The 14536-nt window shown below is 44.7% G+C and overlaps 1 protein-coding gene across 1 annotated transcript in view; it reads right to left on the reverse strand.

Annotated features, from left to right (window-relative positions):
* The window catches only part of LOC137351457 (lysine-specific demethylase 4B-like), a 393540-nt gene that overhangs the window by 12332 nt on the left and 366672 nt on the right, over positions 1-14536 (reverse strand). Inside the window, exons 15-16 of the mRNA XM_068015905.1 lie at positions 14131-14298; positions 9227-9346 (exon numbers count right to left, since the gene is read on the reverse strand). Of these exons, the coding sequence (XP_067872006.1) occupies positions 9227-9346; positions 14131-14298 (288 nt within the window). The remainder of the gene's footprint in view (positions 1-9226; positions 9347-14130; positions 14299-14536) is intronic.

Below are 14536 nucleotides of genomic sequence, written 5' to 3' on the forward strand. Positions count from 1 at the left end.
CTTTTAGCCCACATATCGTTCTGGTGAATCTGCATTGCATCCTCTCAAAGGTCAATACCTCCTTCCTGAGGAGCAATGCCCAGAATGGAATCCAATACTTCAGATGGAGTTTAACAAGAGCTTTATACAGCTGCGACATAACTTCCACCCATTTGCATCCAGCACTCTTGAGATAAAGGCCAACATTCCATTCGCCCTTTAAAAAAAAAATCCTACCTTTCCACTAGCTTTTTTTTAAATTCGTTCATGGGGCATGGGTGTTGCTGGCAAAGCCAGCATTTGCTGCCCATCCCTAATTACACTTGAGAAGGTTGTGGTGAGCCAACTTCTTGAACTGCTGCCGTCCATGCAATGCAGGTACATTCAGAGTGCTGTCAGGGAATTCCAGAATTTTGACCCAGCGACAGTGAAGGAATGGCATTATAGTTACAAGTCAGGATGGTGTGCAACTTAGGGGAGAACTTGCAGGTGTTCCCATGTACCTGCTACCCTTGTTCTTCTAGGTGGTAGAGGTTGCGGATCTGGAAGGTGCTGTCGAAAGAAGCTTTGGCAAGTTGGTGCAGTGCATCTTGTACATGGTACATACTGCTGCCACTGTGCACTGGTGGTGGAGAGAGTGAATGTTTAAAGTGGTGGATGGGGTGTCAATCAAGCTTTGTCCTGGATGGTGGCGAGCTTCTTGAGTGTTGCTGGAGCTGCACTCATCCAGGCAAGTAGCAAGAATTCCATCACACTCCTGACGTGTGCCTTGTACATAGATGGCAGACAGGCTTTGGGGAGTCAGGTGAGTTACCCGCTGCAGAATTCTCAGCCTCTGACCTGATCTTGTAGCCACAGTATTTATATGACTGGTCCAGTTAAGCTTCTGGTCAATAGTATTTCCCAGGATATTGACAGTGGAGGATTCAGCGATGATAATGCCATTGAACATCAAGGGGAGATGGTTAGATTTTCTCTTGCTGGAGATGGTCAGTGACTGGCACTTGTGTGTCACAAATGTTACGTACCACTTATCAACCCAAGCCTGAATGTTGTCCATGTTTTGCTACTTGCAGACACGGACTGCTTCAGTATCTGAGGATTTGAACATTGTGCAATAATCAGCAAACACCCCCACTTCTGACCTTAAAGTGCAGGGAAGGTCATTGATGAAGTACCTGAAGAATTCCTCAGCCCCAGGACATTGCTGCAGATGATGGGCTTCCAACAACGACAACCATGTTCCTTTATGCTAGGTATGACTGCAGCCAGTGGCGAACTCCCTGCCGCCCACCCCCCCATCCCCCCACCAACTGCCAATTCCCACTGACGTCAGTTCAGTCACTCCCACCTCACCTCTGGAATTCAGTTCTTTTGTCCATGTTTTGACCAAGGCTGTAATGAGGTCTGGAGATGAGTGTTCCTGGCAGAACCTAAACTGAGTATCAGTGAGCAGATTATTGCTGAGCAAGTGCCGCTTGATAGCACTGTCTACAACATCTTCCACCAATCTGAGGATGATTGAGAGTCGACTGATGAGCTGCTAATTGGCCAGATTGGATTTGTTCTGCTTTTTCTGGACAGGACATTCTTGGGCAACTTTCCCACATTGTCAGGTAGATGACAGTGTGAGTTCTATACTTGGACCCCTAAAGCACTCTGCTCATCCACAGGTCCCAGCTTCTCAACATTTAGAAAATACTCTGATCTATCTTTCTTAGATCCAAAGTTGATGATCTCTCACTTTCCCATATTGAACTCCATCTTCCAAAGCTCTGCTCATTCACTTAACCTATTAATGTCCCTTTTCAACTTTGTCCTCCATCTACACTATTTTCTGTGCCAGATAACTTATAGTCAGAAAACTTAGATATACAAGAACTAGCATTTATATAGTGCATTTAACATAGTAAAATGTCCCAAGGCACATTAGCAAGAGCGTTATGAATAAAACCATTTTTGACAATAAATCAAAGAAAAAATTCAGGAAAGATGACCAAACTCTTGATCAAAGAGGTAGGTTTAAGAAGCACCTTAAAAGAGGACAGCGATATAGAGAGGCCGTCAATTAAAATCAGTGTTGCGCTAGAGGCCAGAATTGGAAAAGCACAAAGATCTAGACAGCTTGTAGTGCTCTCTATTCCTTCATCTAATCCATTCTCAATAGTGAGAAGCCGAAGCCCTAGTACAGATCCCCGGAGGACACCACCAGTCACATCTGTCAACTTGAGTACATGCCCATTATGCCTACTCTCTGTCTGTTACCTTCTAACTAATTCTCTATCTGAGCCAATAGTTTGCCTCCAATTCCATGCACTCATTTTTGTTTACAATCTCATTATTTTATTTTATTTAGAGATACAGCACTGAAACAGGCTCTTCGGCCCGAGTCTGTGCCGACAAACAACCACCCATTTATACTAACCCTACAGTAATTCCATATCCCCTACCTACACTAGGGGCAATTTACAACGGCCAATTTACCTATCACCTGCAAGTCTTTGGCGGTGGGAGGAAACCGGAGCACCCGGCGAAAACCCACGCGGTCACAGGGAGAACTTGCAAACTCCATACAGGCAGTACCCAGAATTGAACACGGGTCGCTGGAGCTGTGAGGCTGCGGTGCTAACCACTGCGCCACTGTGCCGCCCACAGGAGAACCTTATCAAATGCCTTCTGGTAGTCCATATAACATAATATCCACATTAGTTATCTCAATAAATTCAACTAGGTTCATTAGACATGACCTATTGTTAGAAATTCATACTGGTTCTCCCTGATCAGCTCATATTTGACCAAATGCTCAGTCACTCTGTCCCTAATTAAAGATTCCAGTAACTTACCCACAACTGATGTTATTAGACCTATTAGTCTATCTTTCTTACCCTTCTTAAATAATGGGGTGACTTGACAGTTTTCCAATGAAGGGGACAATTCTTGAATCAAGAGTTTTGGAAAATCATGACTAATACATCAACAACTTCCTCACCTACTTCTTTTAATACCCTGGGATGGAAATCAGGAGATGTGTCAGACTGTATTCTCATTAGTTTCTAAATCATCAACTTTATTTTAAAAGTTATATTAAATCTAATTAGTTCCTTCCCTTGATTTAGTTTCCCTGTACCTCTGCTACTTTATTCACATCCTTTACTGTCAAAACCAATATATTCAGTAAGTCTGCCATTTCCCGACTTCCAATTACACTATCACACGTATCTGTCAATAAGGGGCCCACACTACTCTTAGCCACCCTCCTTTTCTTAATGTTTGTGAAAAAAAGCTTTCGTGTTGTCATTGATATCCCTCACAAGCTTTTGTCCTATTCCTTTTTGTGGCTCTTACCACTTTCTTTGTATTCCTTTACTGTTCTTTATATCTCCCCCAATCCACAGGATCGCTACTGTACTTTGCCTTTTTTATAAGCCCTTTCTTCTAGTTTTATTCTAGCTCTCACTTCCCTTGTTGGCCAAGGCTGTTTAATTACACAAGTACAGCTCTTGCCCTTTAGAGGTACATAAAGGTTTTGTAGTCTACCACATACTTTTTTTGAACACCTCCCACTGCTCATTTGTAGTTTTATCAGTTAGTACTTCTGCCCAGTCTACTGTGGCCGATTTCTGCCTTGACTCTGCAAAGTCAGTCTTACCTAAATGTAAAACCTTGGTTCATGACTCATCTGTCTCTCTCTCAAACCTAGTATCAAATTTTATCATATTATAGTCACTGTTAGCTAGGTGTTCCCTTACTGTTAAGATTATTGACTAATTAAAGACTCATTATACATTACTAAATCTAATATGGCATGTTCTTTTGTTGGTTGAGGAACATATTGTTCCAGAAAACTGTTCCAAATTCACTCAAGAAATGTGTTGCCTCTCCGAATCTTGTGAAGATTACAGCCTCTCATTACAACTACCCTGCTTTTGCAACAAGTTTCTCTGTTCACTATGTTTATGTATCCCACTACTTTATCATTGCTATTTGGAGGTCTATAAACACCTCTCACCAAAGTCTTGCATCCTTTTCCATTGTTCAATTCTACCCATAGCATTTCTACTGTCTACTTAGCCTTACCGACATCCTATCTTTTTAAGGCTGTATTAGTGTCCCTTAGCAAGATTGTTATTCCTCCTTCTTTACCAATTTCCCTCTCCTTCGAAAAACCTTATAACCTGGAATATTTCTCTCTCAGCCATGCCCAGCTCGTAACCAGGTTTATAGCAGAATTTATAGAAAAGTAGAAAAATCTTTGCAAAGAATGGAAAACCACAGAGGAAGAGGCAAGACAGATTCTAAAGCAGGTCAGCAAGATGGACTGGGCTCCAGTTCTGGAAAGCTAAAACTTTAAAAATAAAGATTGTCCCCGCATGGAAAGAGAGACGCGGTGTGGGCCCCTGATAATTCAAAGTCATCTTTTTATCTTGTTTTAAAACAATGGCTATTTGAGCAAAGAAAGGGCGTTTGACAAACATGGTACTGGTGGGCATGGCTGTGTCACGAAGGATGTGACCTAAAGCTTAAATAAAAACAGGAAGTGCTGGAAATACTCAGGTCAGGCAGCATCTGTGGAGAGAGAAGCAGATTTAACATTTCAGGTCTGTGACCTTTCATCGGAACTGGAAAAGATTTTAAGCAAGTGAAGGGGTGGGGGGGTGGGGAGGTTTTGGTGGGGAAGAGAACAAAAGGTAAGGTGGATCAGAAATTGGCTAGCTGAAAGAAGACAGAGGGTGGTGGTTGATGGCAAATGTTCATCCTGGAGTTTAGTTACTAGTGGTGTACCGCAAGGTTCTGTTTTGGGGCCACTGCTGTTTGTCATTTTTATAAACGACCTGGATGAGGGTGTAGAAGGGTGGGTTAGTAAATTTGCGGATGACACGAAGGTCGGTGGAGTTGTGGATAGTGTCGAAGGGTGTTGTAGGGTACAGAGGGACATAGATAGGCTGCAGAGCTGGGCTGAGAGATGGCAAATGGAGTTTAATGCGGAGAAGTGTGAGGTGATTCACTTTGGAAGGAGTAACAGCAATGCAGAGTACTGGGCTAATGGGAAGATTCTTGGTAGTGTAGATGAGCAGAGAGATCTTGGTATCCAGGTACATAAATCCCTGAAAGTTGCTACCCAGGTTAATAGGGCTGTTAAGAAGGCATATGGTGTGTTAGCCTTTATTAGTAGGGGGATCGAGTTTCAGAGCCACGGGGTCATGATGCAGCTGTACAAAACTCTGGTGAGGCCGCACCTGGAGTATTGCGTGCAGTTCTGGTCACCGCATTATAGGAAGGATGTCGAAGCTTTGGAAAGGGTGCAGAGGAGATTTACTAGGATGTTGCCTGGTATGGAAGGAAGGTCTTACGAGGAAAGGCTGAGGGACTTGGGGTTGTTTTCGTTAGAGAGAAGGAGGAGGAGAGGTGACTTAATAGAGACATACAAGATAATCAGAGGGTTAGATAGGGTGGATAGTGAGAGTCTTTTTCCTCGGATGAGGATGGCAAACACGAGGGGACATAGCTTTAAGTTGAGGGGTGAAAGATATAGGACAGATGTCAGAGGTAGTTTCTTTACGCAGAGAGTAGTAGGGGCGTGGAACGCCCTGCCTGCAACAGTAGTAGACTCGCCAACTTTAAGGGCATTTAAGTGGTCATTGGATAGACATATGGATGTAAATGGAATAGTGTAGGTCAGATGATCGGCGCAACATCGAGGGCCGAAGGGCCTGTACTGCGCTGTAATATTCTAATTCTAAAAAAAAAAAAGGGCTGAGATCAGGAGAGATTAAATAACAACGCTGTCATGGGACAAAGGCAAAGAGCGTGTTAATACTTGTGGTGAAGGACAAAAGGACGGAATTTTACGCCCCCCCACAAAGAGCGGGAAGGTGGAGGGGATGGGGGGGGGGGGCATAAAATGGAGCAGGAGGTTTGGGGGGCCCTTCCCAACCCGCTCACACCGCCACTTTATGCAGGGCGGCGGCGGCGATAAACAGGAATCAAGGCCATTAAGTGGCCACTTAAGGGCCTCTGCCCACCGTCATAGGGATTTTACCTGTGGCTGCTCGAGCGGCCCAGACCTGAGAGAAGCTGCCTGTCAAAAGCAGGTGGCTTTCTGACAGCCTGGGGGGGGGGGGGGCGGGGTGGGCCTCATGATCAGGCACCCTGTGCCCGGTGGAGGGTTGCCCCTGCTGCCCCAACCATGCCCAACACCCAACATGCCCCCCCCTCTCCCCCCAATTGACTACCTTTGCCTCGCCGGGGCCTGACCGATTACCCCCGACGAGGCACCAAAGACTTACCTTCGTTCCGAGGCTCCTCGACATCTTCTTTCCAATGGCTGGGTTGCAGTCCCAGCAGTGGCCACCGTTTCCAGTGGCACAAAGAGCAGCCGGCCCGCTGATTGGCCGGCAGCTCCATGAGGAGGGACTGCCTGCCTCAATGAGGTGGAAGTCCTGCTTCAGACCAATTAAAGGCCTGTGGACCGCAAAATGCAGTCCAGATCCTCAGGCCAGGTGGAGGTGGGTTTGCCATCAACTTTTCAGTCAAGGGAAAATTCCGGCCAAAGCATTAGTCCAGAGAGAGCGTTAATGGCAGAATAATGAGCAGTTCTGTCCACATGAAAAACAGGCACATAGTTAAAAAAATAAAATAAAATATAAAAAAATAGAAAGAAAAGGCCAGTCATGCTCTGAAATTGTTGAACTCAAGGTTGAGTCCGCAAAGCTGTAGAGTGCCTAATCGAAAGATCAGGTCCTGGTCCTTGAGCTTGCGTTGATGTTCACTGGAACACTGCAGCAGACCAAGGACAGAAATGTGGGCATGAGAGCAGGGGATGTGTTGAAATGGCAAGCAACCAGAAGCTCAGGGTCATGCTTTCGGACTGAGTGGAGGTGTTCCGCAAAGCAGTCACCCAATCTGCTTTTGGTCCCTCCAATGTAGAGGCGACCACATTGTGGGCAGCAAATATAGTATACTAAATTGAAGGAAGTGTAGGTAAATAGCTGCTTTACCAGGAAGAAGTGTTTGGGGCCTTGGATGGTGAGGAGAGAGGAGGTACACCTCCTGCAATTGCATGAGATGGTGCTGTGGGAAGGGGATGAGGTGTTTGGGGTGATGGAGGAGTGGACAAGCGTGCGCAGAGGGAACGATTCCTTTGGAATGCTGACAGTGGGGGGGAAGGGAAGATGTGTTTGGTGGTGGCATTACGCTGGAGGTGGCAGAAATGGCAGAGAATGATCCTTTGGATGTGAAGGCATGCAATTGCAGGAGGTGTAAGACCTGCCCTTTTACCTCCTCTCCCCTCACCATCCAAGGCCCCAAACACGCCCTCCAGGCGAAGCAGCGATTTACTTGTACTTCCTTCAATTTGGTATACTGTATTCGCTGAGCACAATGTGGTTTCCTCTACATTGGGGAGACCAAACACAGATTGGGTGACCGCTTTGCGGAACACCTCCACTCAGTCCAAAAGCATGACACTGAGCTTCCCGTTGCTTGCCATTTCAACACACTCCCCCTGCTCTCAGGCCCACATTTCTGTCCTCGGCCTGCAGCAGTGTTCCAGTGAACATCAACGCAAGCTCCAGGAGCAGCACCTGGTCTTTCAATTAGGCACTCTACAGCCTTGTGGACTCAACCTTGAGTCCAACAATTTCGGAGCATGAATGGCTTTTTTTTCTATTTTTCTAAATTTTTATTATTTTATTTTTTAACCAAGTGCCTGTTTTTCACGTGGACAAAGCTGAACTCAAGAGGTGAGGTAAGAGTGACTGCCCTTGATATCAAGGCAGCATTTGACCGAGTATGGCATCAAGCAGCCCTAGCAAAACTGAGGTCAATGGGAATCAGGGGGAAAAATCTCTGCTGGTTAGAGTCATACCTAGCGCAAAGGAAGATAGTTGTGGTTGTTGGAGCTTCAATCATCTGAGCTCCAGGACATCACTGCAGGAGTTCCTCAGGGTAGTGCCCTAGGCCCAACCATCTTCAGCTGCTTCATCTGACCTTCCTTCAATCATAAGGTCAGAAGTGGGGATGTTCGCTGATAATTGCACAATGTTCAGCACCATTCGTGACTCCTCAGATACTGAAGCAGTCCGTATAGAAATGCAGCAAGACCTGGACAATATCCAGGCTTGGGCTGATAAGTAGCAAGTAACATTCGCGCCACACAAGTGCCAGGCAATGACCATCTCCAACAAAAGAGAATCTAACCATCTCCCCTTGACATTCAACGGCATTACCATCGCTGAATCCCCCACTATAAACACCCTAGGAGCTACCACTGACCAGAAACTGAACTGGAGTAGCGATATAAATACTGTGGCTACAAGAACAGGTCAGAGGCTAGGAATCCTGAGGCGAGTAACTCACCTCCTGACTCCCAAAGCCTGTCCACCATCTACAAGGCACAAGTCAAGAGTATGATGGAATACTCTCCACTTGCCTGGATGAGTGCAGCTCCAACAACACTCAAGAAGCTCGACACCATCCAGGACAAAGCAGCCCGCTTGATTGGCACCCCATCTACAAACATTCACTCCCTCCACCACCGACGCACAGTGGCAGCAGTGTGTACCATCTACAAGATGCACTGCAGCAATGCACCAAGGCTCCTTAGACAGCACCTTCCAAGCCCGCGACCTCTATCAACTAGAAGGACAAGGGCAGCAAATACATGGGAACACCATCACCTGCAAGTTGCCCTCCAAGTCACACACCATCCTGACTTGGAACTATATCGCCGTTCCTTCACTGTCACTGGGTCAAATTCCTGGAACTCCCTTCCTAACAGCACTGTGGGTATACCTGCCCCAAATGAACTGTAGCGCTTCAAGAAGGCAGCTCACCACCACCTTCTCAAGGGCAATTAGGGATGGGCAATAAATGCTGGCCTGGCCAGTGACGCCCACATCCCATGAATGAATAAAAAAAAATTCTGCCACTAACACTCCCTCTGGACTAATGCTTTGACTTTCACAAGCATTCACACACTCTTTGCCTTTGTCCCATAACAGCTTTGTTATTTAATCTCTCCTGCCCTCTGCTCTATCACACACCTTTCCTTTTGTTGTCTTCTCCACCAACACCATCCCCTTTCACTTGCTTAAAACCTATTTTTTGCTAATCTTTTCCAGTTCTGATGAAAAGTCACAGGCCTGAAACGTTAACTCGGCTTCTCTCTCCACAGATGCTGCCTGACCTGCTGAGTATTCCCAGCATCTGCAGTATTTTGCTTTTATTTTAGTGATCTAAAGCTTACCTGATAGCTGTATCTGACTTGGGAACCAATAAACTTCGCGCTGTACACCAGATTGTCAGTCCATCGCACTTGGATGACCTCGCCCTCAGTGGGTGAACCATGCTGCATGCAGTCCCTGCTCTGTATAGAAAGCAAACTAACATATCAGGAATGGCATAATCATGGCAAAGCATACTGAACAATAATAGATTATTGCCATGAGAATTATTTCAAAACAACTAACATCGACAGCTTGGACCACCTTTGAGCCAGGGAAAGAGGGGTTCCATTTCATGGGGCATTGGCATCAGTTTTGGAACCGGGGGGATCTGTACCGATGGGACGGTCTCCACCTGAACCGATCTGGAACCAGTGTTCTAGCGAAACGAATAAATAGGGTGGTCTCTAGGACTTTAAACTAGTGAGTCGGGGGGGAAGGGAAAGGGAAAACGACAGGGAGTATGATGTTAAATAAAAAGGTAAGCAGCAGGTTAACATGTGTGCAGGAGGGTTTAAGTTCAAGGCAGACTATGAAAGAAGCAGAAAGGAAGGATAACTCAGGAGTTATTATTAGAGATGTTGGAAATCATGAGGGTAAGAAAGCTAGCATAAAGGCACTTTACCTGAATGCTCGTAGCATTCGTAACAAGGTTGATGAGTTAACGGCACAAATCATCGTGAATAAATATGATTTGGTAGCCATTACGGAGACATGGTTACAGGTTGGTCACGACTGGGAGTTAAATATCCAGGGGTACCAGACTATTCGGAAGGACAGACAGGAAGGTAAGGGAGGTGGTGTAGCTCTGATATTCAAGGACGACATCAGGGCGGTGCTGAGAGATGATACAGGTTCTATGGAGAATGAGCAAGAATCCATTTGGGTGGAAATTAGAAACTCTAAGAAGAAAAAGTCATTGATAGGCGTAGTCCATAGGCCACCAAATAATAACATCACATTGGGGCGGGCAATAAACAAAGAAATAACTAATGCCTGTAAAAATGGTACGGCAATTATCATGGGGGATTTTAATCTACATGTAGATTGGTCGAACCAGCTCAGTCAGGGTAGCCTTGAGGAGGAGTTCGTTGAGTGTATCCGTGATAGTTTTCTTGAACAGTATGTAATGGAACCGATGAGGGAGCAAGCTATCCTAGATCTATTCCTGTGTAATGAGACATGAATAATTAATGACCTCATAGTTAGGGATCCTCTTGGAAGGAGTGATCACAGTATGGTTGAATTTAGAATACAGATGGAGAGTGTGAAGATAAAATCCAATACCAGGGTCCTGCGCTTGAACAAGGGGGACTACAATAGAATGAGGGAGGACTTGGCTAAAGTAGACTGGAAACAAAGATTTTATGGTGGGACAGTTGACGAGCAGTGGAGGACTTTCAAAGCAATTTTTCAAAGTGCTCAGCAAAAGTATATTCCAGTGAAAAGGAAGGACTGGAAGAAAAGGGGTAATCTGCCATGGGTGTCTAAGGAAATAAGGGAGGCTATCAAATTGAAAGAGAAGGCATACAAAGTGGCCAAAAACAGCATGAAACTAGAAGATTGGGAAAACTTTAAAGGTCAACAGAAAGCCACAAAAAGAGCTATAAAGAAAAGTAAGATAGAACAAGAGAAAAAACTAGCACAGAATATAAAGACAGATAGCAAAAGTTTCTATAAATATATGAAACGAAAAAGAGTGGCTAAAGTAAACGTTGGTCCTTTAGAGGATGAGAAGGGGAATTTAGTTATGGGATATGATGAAATGGCCGAGGCATTGAACAGGTATTTTGTATCGGTCTTCACAGTGGAGGACACTAATAACATGCCAGTAATTGACAAAGAGACGAACGTAGGTGAGGACCTGGAAACAATCATTATTACGGAAGAGGTAGTGTTGGGCAAGCTAATGGAGCTAAGGATTGATAAGTCTCCTGGCCCTGATGGAATGCATCCCAGGGTACTAAAAGAGATGGCGGGAGAAATAGCAGGTGCACTGGCGGTAAATTTCCAAAATTCGCTGGACTCTGGGGTAGTCCCAGCAGATTGGAAAACAGTAGATGTGACGCCACTGTTTAAAAAGGGAGGTAGACAAAAGATGGGGAGTTATAGACCGGTTAGCTTAACCTCTGTAGTGGGGAAGATGCTCGAGTCTATTATCAAGGAAGAAATAGCAGGGCATCTTGATAGAAATTGTCCCGTTGGGCAGACGCAGCATGGGTTCATGAAGGGCAGGTCATGCTTGACAAATCTTTTGGAATTCTATGAAGACATTACGAGCAAGGTGGATAATGGGGACCCAGTGGATGTGGTGTACCTAGATTTCCAAAAGGCCTTCGACAAGGTGCCGCACAAGAGGCTGCTGCATAAGATAAGGATGCATGGCGTTAGGGGTAAAGTATTAGCATAGATAGAGGATTGGTTGACTAACAGGAAGCAGAGAATGGGGATAAATGAGTGCTACTCTGGTTGGCAATCAGTCACTAGTGGTGTGCCTCAGGGATCGGTGTTGGGACCGCAATTATTTACAATTTATATAGATGATTTGGAGTTGGGGACCACGTGTAGGGTGTCAAAGTTTGCAGATGACACTAAGGTGAGTGGCAGAGCAAAGTGTGCAGATGACTGTGAAACTTTGCAGAGGAACATAGATACATTGAGTGAGCGGGCAAAGGTCTGGCAGATGGAATACAATGTTAATAAGCGTGAAGTCATTCATTTCGGTAGGAGTAACGGTAAAAAGGATTATTACTTGAATGGTAAAAAGTTGCAGCATGCTGTTATGCAGAGGGACCTGGGTGTCCTTGTGCATGAATCGCAGAAGGTTGGTCTGCAGGTACAGCAAGTAATTAGGAAGGCAAATGGAATTTTGTCCTTCATTGCTGAAGGGATCGAGTTTAAAAGCAGAGAGGTTATGTTGCAGCTGTATAAGGTACTGGTGAGGCCGCACCTGGAGTACTGTGTGCAGTTTTGGTCTCCTTACTTGAGAAAGGATATACTGGCACTGGAGAGGGTGCAGAGGAGGTTCACTAGGTTGATTCCGGAGTTGAGGGGGTTGGCTTATGAGGAGAGACTGAGTAGATTGGGATTATATTCATTGGAGTTCAGAAGAATGAGGGGGGATCTTATAGAAACATATAAAATTATGAAGGGAATAGATAAGATACAAGTAGAGAGGATGTTTCCACTGGCAGGTGAAGCTAGGACAAGAGGGCATAGCCTCAAGATTAGAGGGAGCAGATTTAGGACTGAATTGAGAAGGAACTTCTTCACCCAGAGGGTTGTTAATCTATGGAATTCCTTGCCCAGTGAAGTAGTTGACGCTACTTCAGCAAACGTTTTTAAAGCTAAGGTAGATATCTTTTTGAACAATAAAGGAATTAAGGGATACGGTGAAAGAGCGGGTAAGTGGATCTGAGTCCACGAAATAATCAGCCATGATCTTATTGAATGGCGGAGCAGGCTCGAGGGGCCGGACGGCCTACTCCTGCTCCTAGTTCTTATGTTCTTATGTAATAAAGCTGATTATAATAACTGAACACTCAATGCAAGTTACACTGTGTCAACTGAGAGTCGGATAGTGAAAAAGATCGTCATTGGACCTGCGCTTGCAAGTGTGAATCAATTCTCACTTGTACCTCCTCTGCAATTGCTGGAGAAATTACACATAGTGAGGGAGGAAACTGACCCCATGAGTCCTGCCAGGAACTTGCCAGAAACCTGATTTACACAGGGATGAGGGGGGAGAACTTCAGTTATGTGGAGAGATGAGGGAAGCTGGGATCGTTCTCCTTCCAGAAGAGAACACAGATTTAAGGTAATTTCCAAAAGAATCAGAGGGGAGATTAAGAGAATTTTGTTTAAGCCACGAGCTGCTATGATCCAGAATGCACTGCCTGAAAGGGTGGTGGAAGCAGATTCAACAGTAACTTTCAAAAGGGGATTGTATAAAGATTTGAAATGAACACATTTGCAGGGCTATGGGGAAAGAGCAGGAAAATGGAACTAATTGGATCGCTTGTTTCAAAGAGCTGGCACAAGCCTGATGGGTTGAATGGCCTCCTGTGCTGTACAACTCTATGCTTCTAGACATGGCCGTGGTACTGTATTGTGGGTGGGTGGGCATGTAGCCAACCTCCTCCCAGAAATCAGGCAATGCCCCTCTCTAACACCAAGTGCTGGGAGTTGTACAGCTTAAGGGGAGCTTGCCAGTGGAATACCTGGTCACTGCCCTGTCTTCACAATGGCAGGGCTTAGAAATTATTTAATCATTTAAACTGGGAAATACCCTGAAAAAATGATGATAGACTTTGTCTTCCCAAACATGGGTTGCGTCTGGGAGAATATTTGAAGCTTTACGGGTGAAAGTGTCAGATATGGAGAGGGGGCAGCAAATTTGAGGCAATGAGCTAATGGTATCAGAAGAAGCATTTTGCATGATATGAAGGAATTTTGACTTGTGTGTTCTTTCCTGTCATGTTTTGGTGTCAACAAACTAAACTAATCATGATCTTGGAGGGAATTCATTGTGTGAAGAATCACAAGCATAAACCTGTGTCCTGTTACTCTCTTTAGCCTCAGCATTAGTGCACCTGATGGCACTACTAACGACACAAACAGTGTGCTGCCTATCATTACAGCGTCTGAGCTTACATCGATTTCCAATATATTACCAGAACCCAACTATTTATAACTTAAGAAATCTGGCAATGATCTATACTTCTACAAGAATACCTCATTACTTTAGTGTACCTCCTGACTGAGTACTTTTATTAGTATCAATGGAGTTATGACCTCTCCTGCGAAAAGACCCTCTTAGCCAAGAGACTATCGTAAAGGTGTGGGCAAGACTTTACGTTATCCAGTAAAAAAAAATCTCTGAACAAATAAACGAGTCAGTAGAAAAGGCATACACCTGTCCACTTACAACAATATTTTCTGGGTAAACATTGTCACTATATGATCCATCTTCAAAACTGATCTCATAAAAGGTCTGTGCAGCAGTCCCAATCACTTTGCACTTGTAGTAAAGCCCGTTTCGGTTTTTTGCGATGACCATCTGACCTACTGACACGAACCGAAGGTCTTGGTTTTGCTAAAGTTTATAGAGGGGGATTAGAAAAAAAGGCAGACAATTCAGTATATACAAAAAAATTAAAATCTTGCTCAGTTTTTTACCTTTTAATTGGTAAGGTACAGAACTACCAGTACATAGTTTATTTCACAAGTGTGAAATAATTCAATTCTAATAAAAGCTTTTCAAGAACTTTAACATGAGTTGCTCTCTTCCAAAAATGTTAATTTCTCATGGAATATTCCTAATTCCCTTTGTC

The sequence above is a fragment of the Heterodontus francisci genome, chromosome 36 (genome assembly GCF_036365525.1).
Source record: "Heterodontus francisci isolate sHetFra1 chromosome 36, sHetFra1.hap1, whole genome shotgun sequence".
Taxonomy (NCBI): domain Eukaryota; kingdom Metazoa; phylum Chordata; class Chondrichthyes; order Heterodontiformes; family Heterodontidae; genus Heterodontus; species Heterodontus francisci.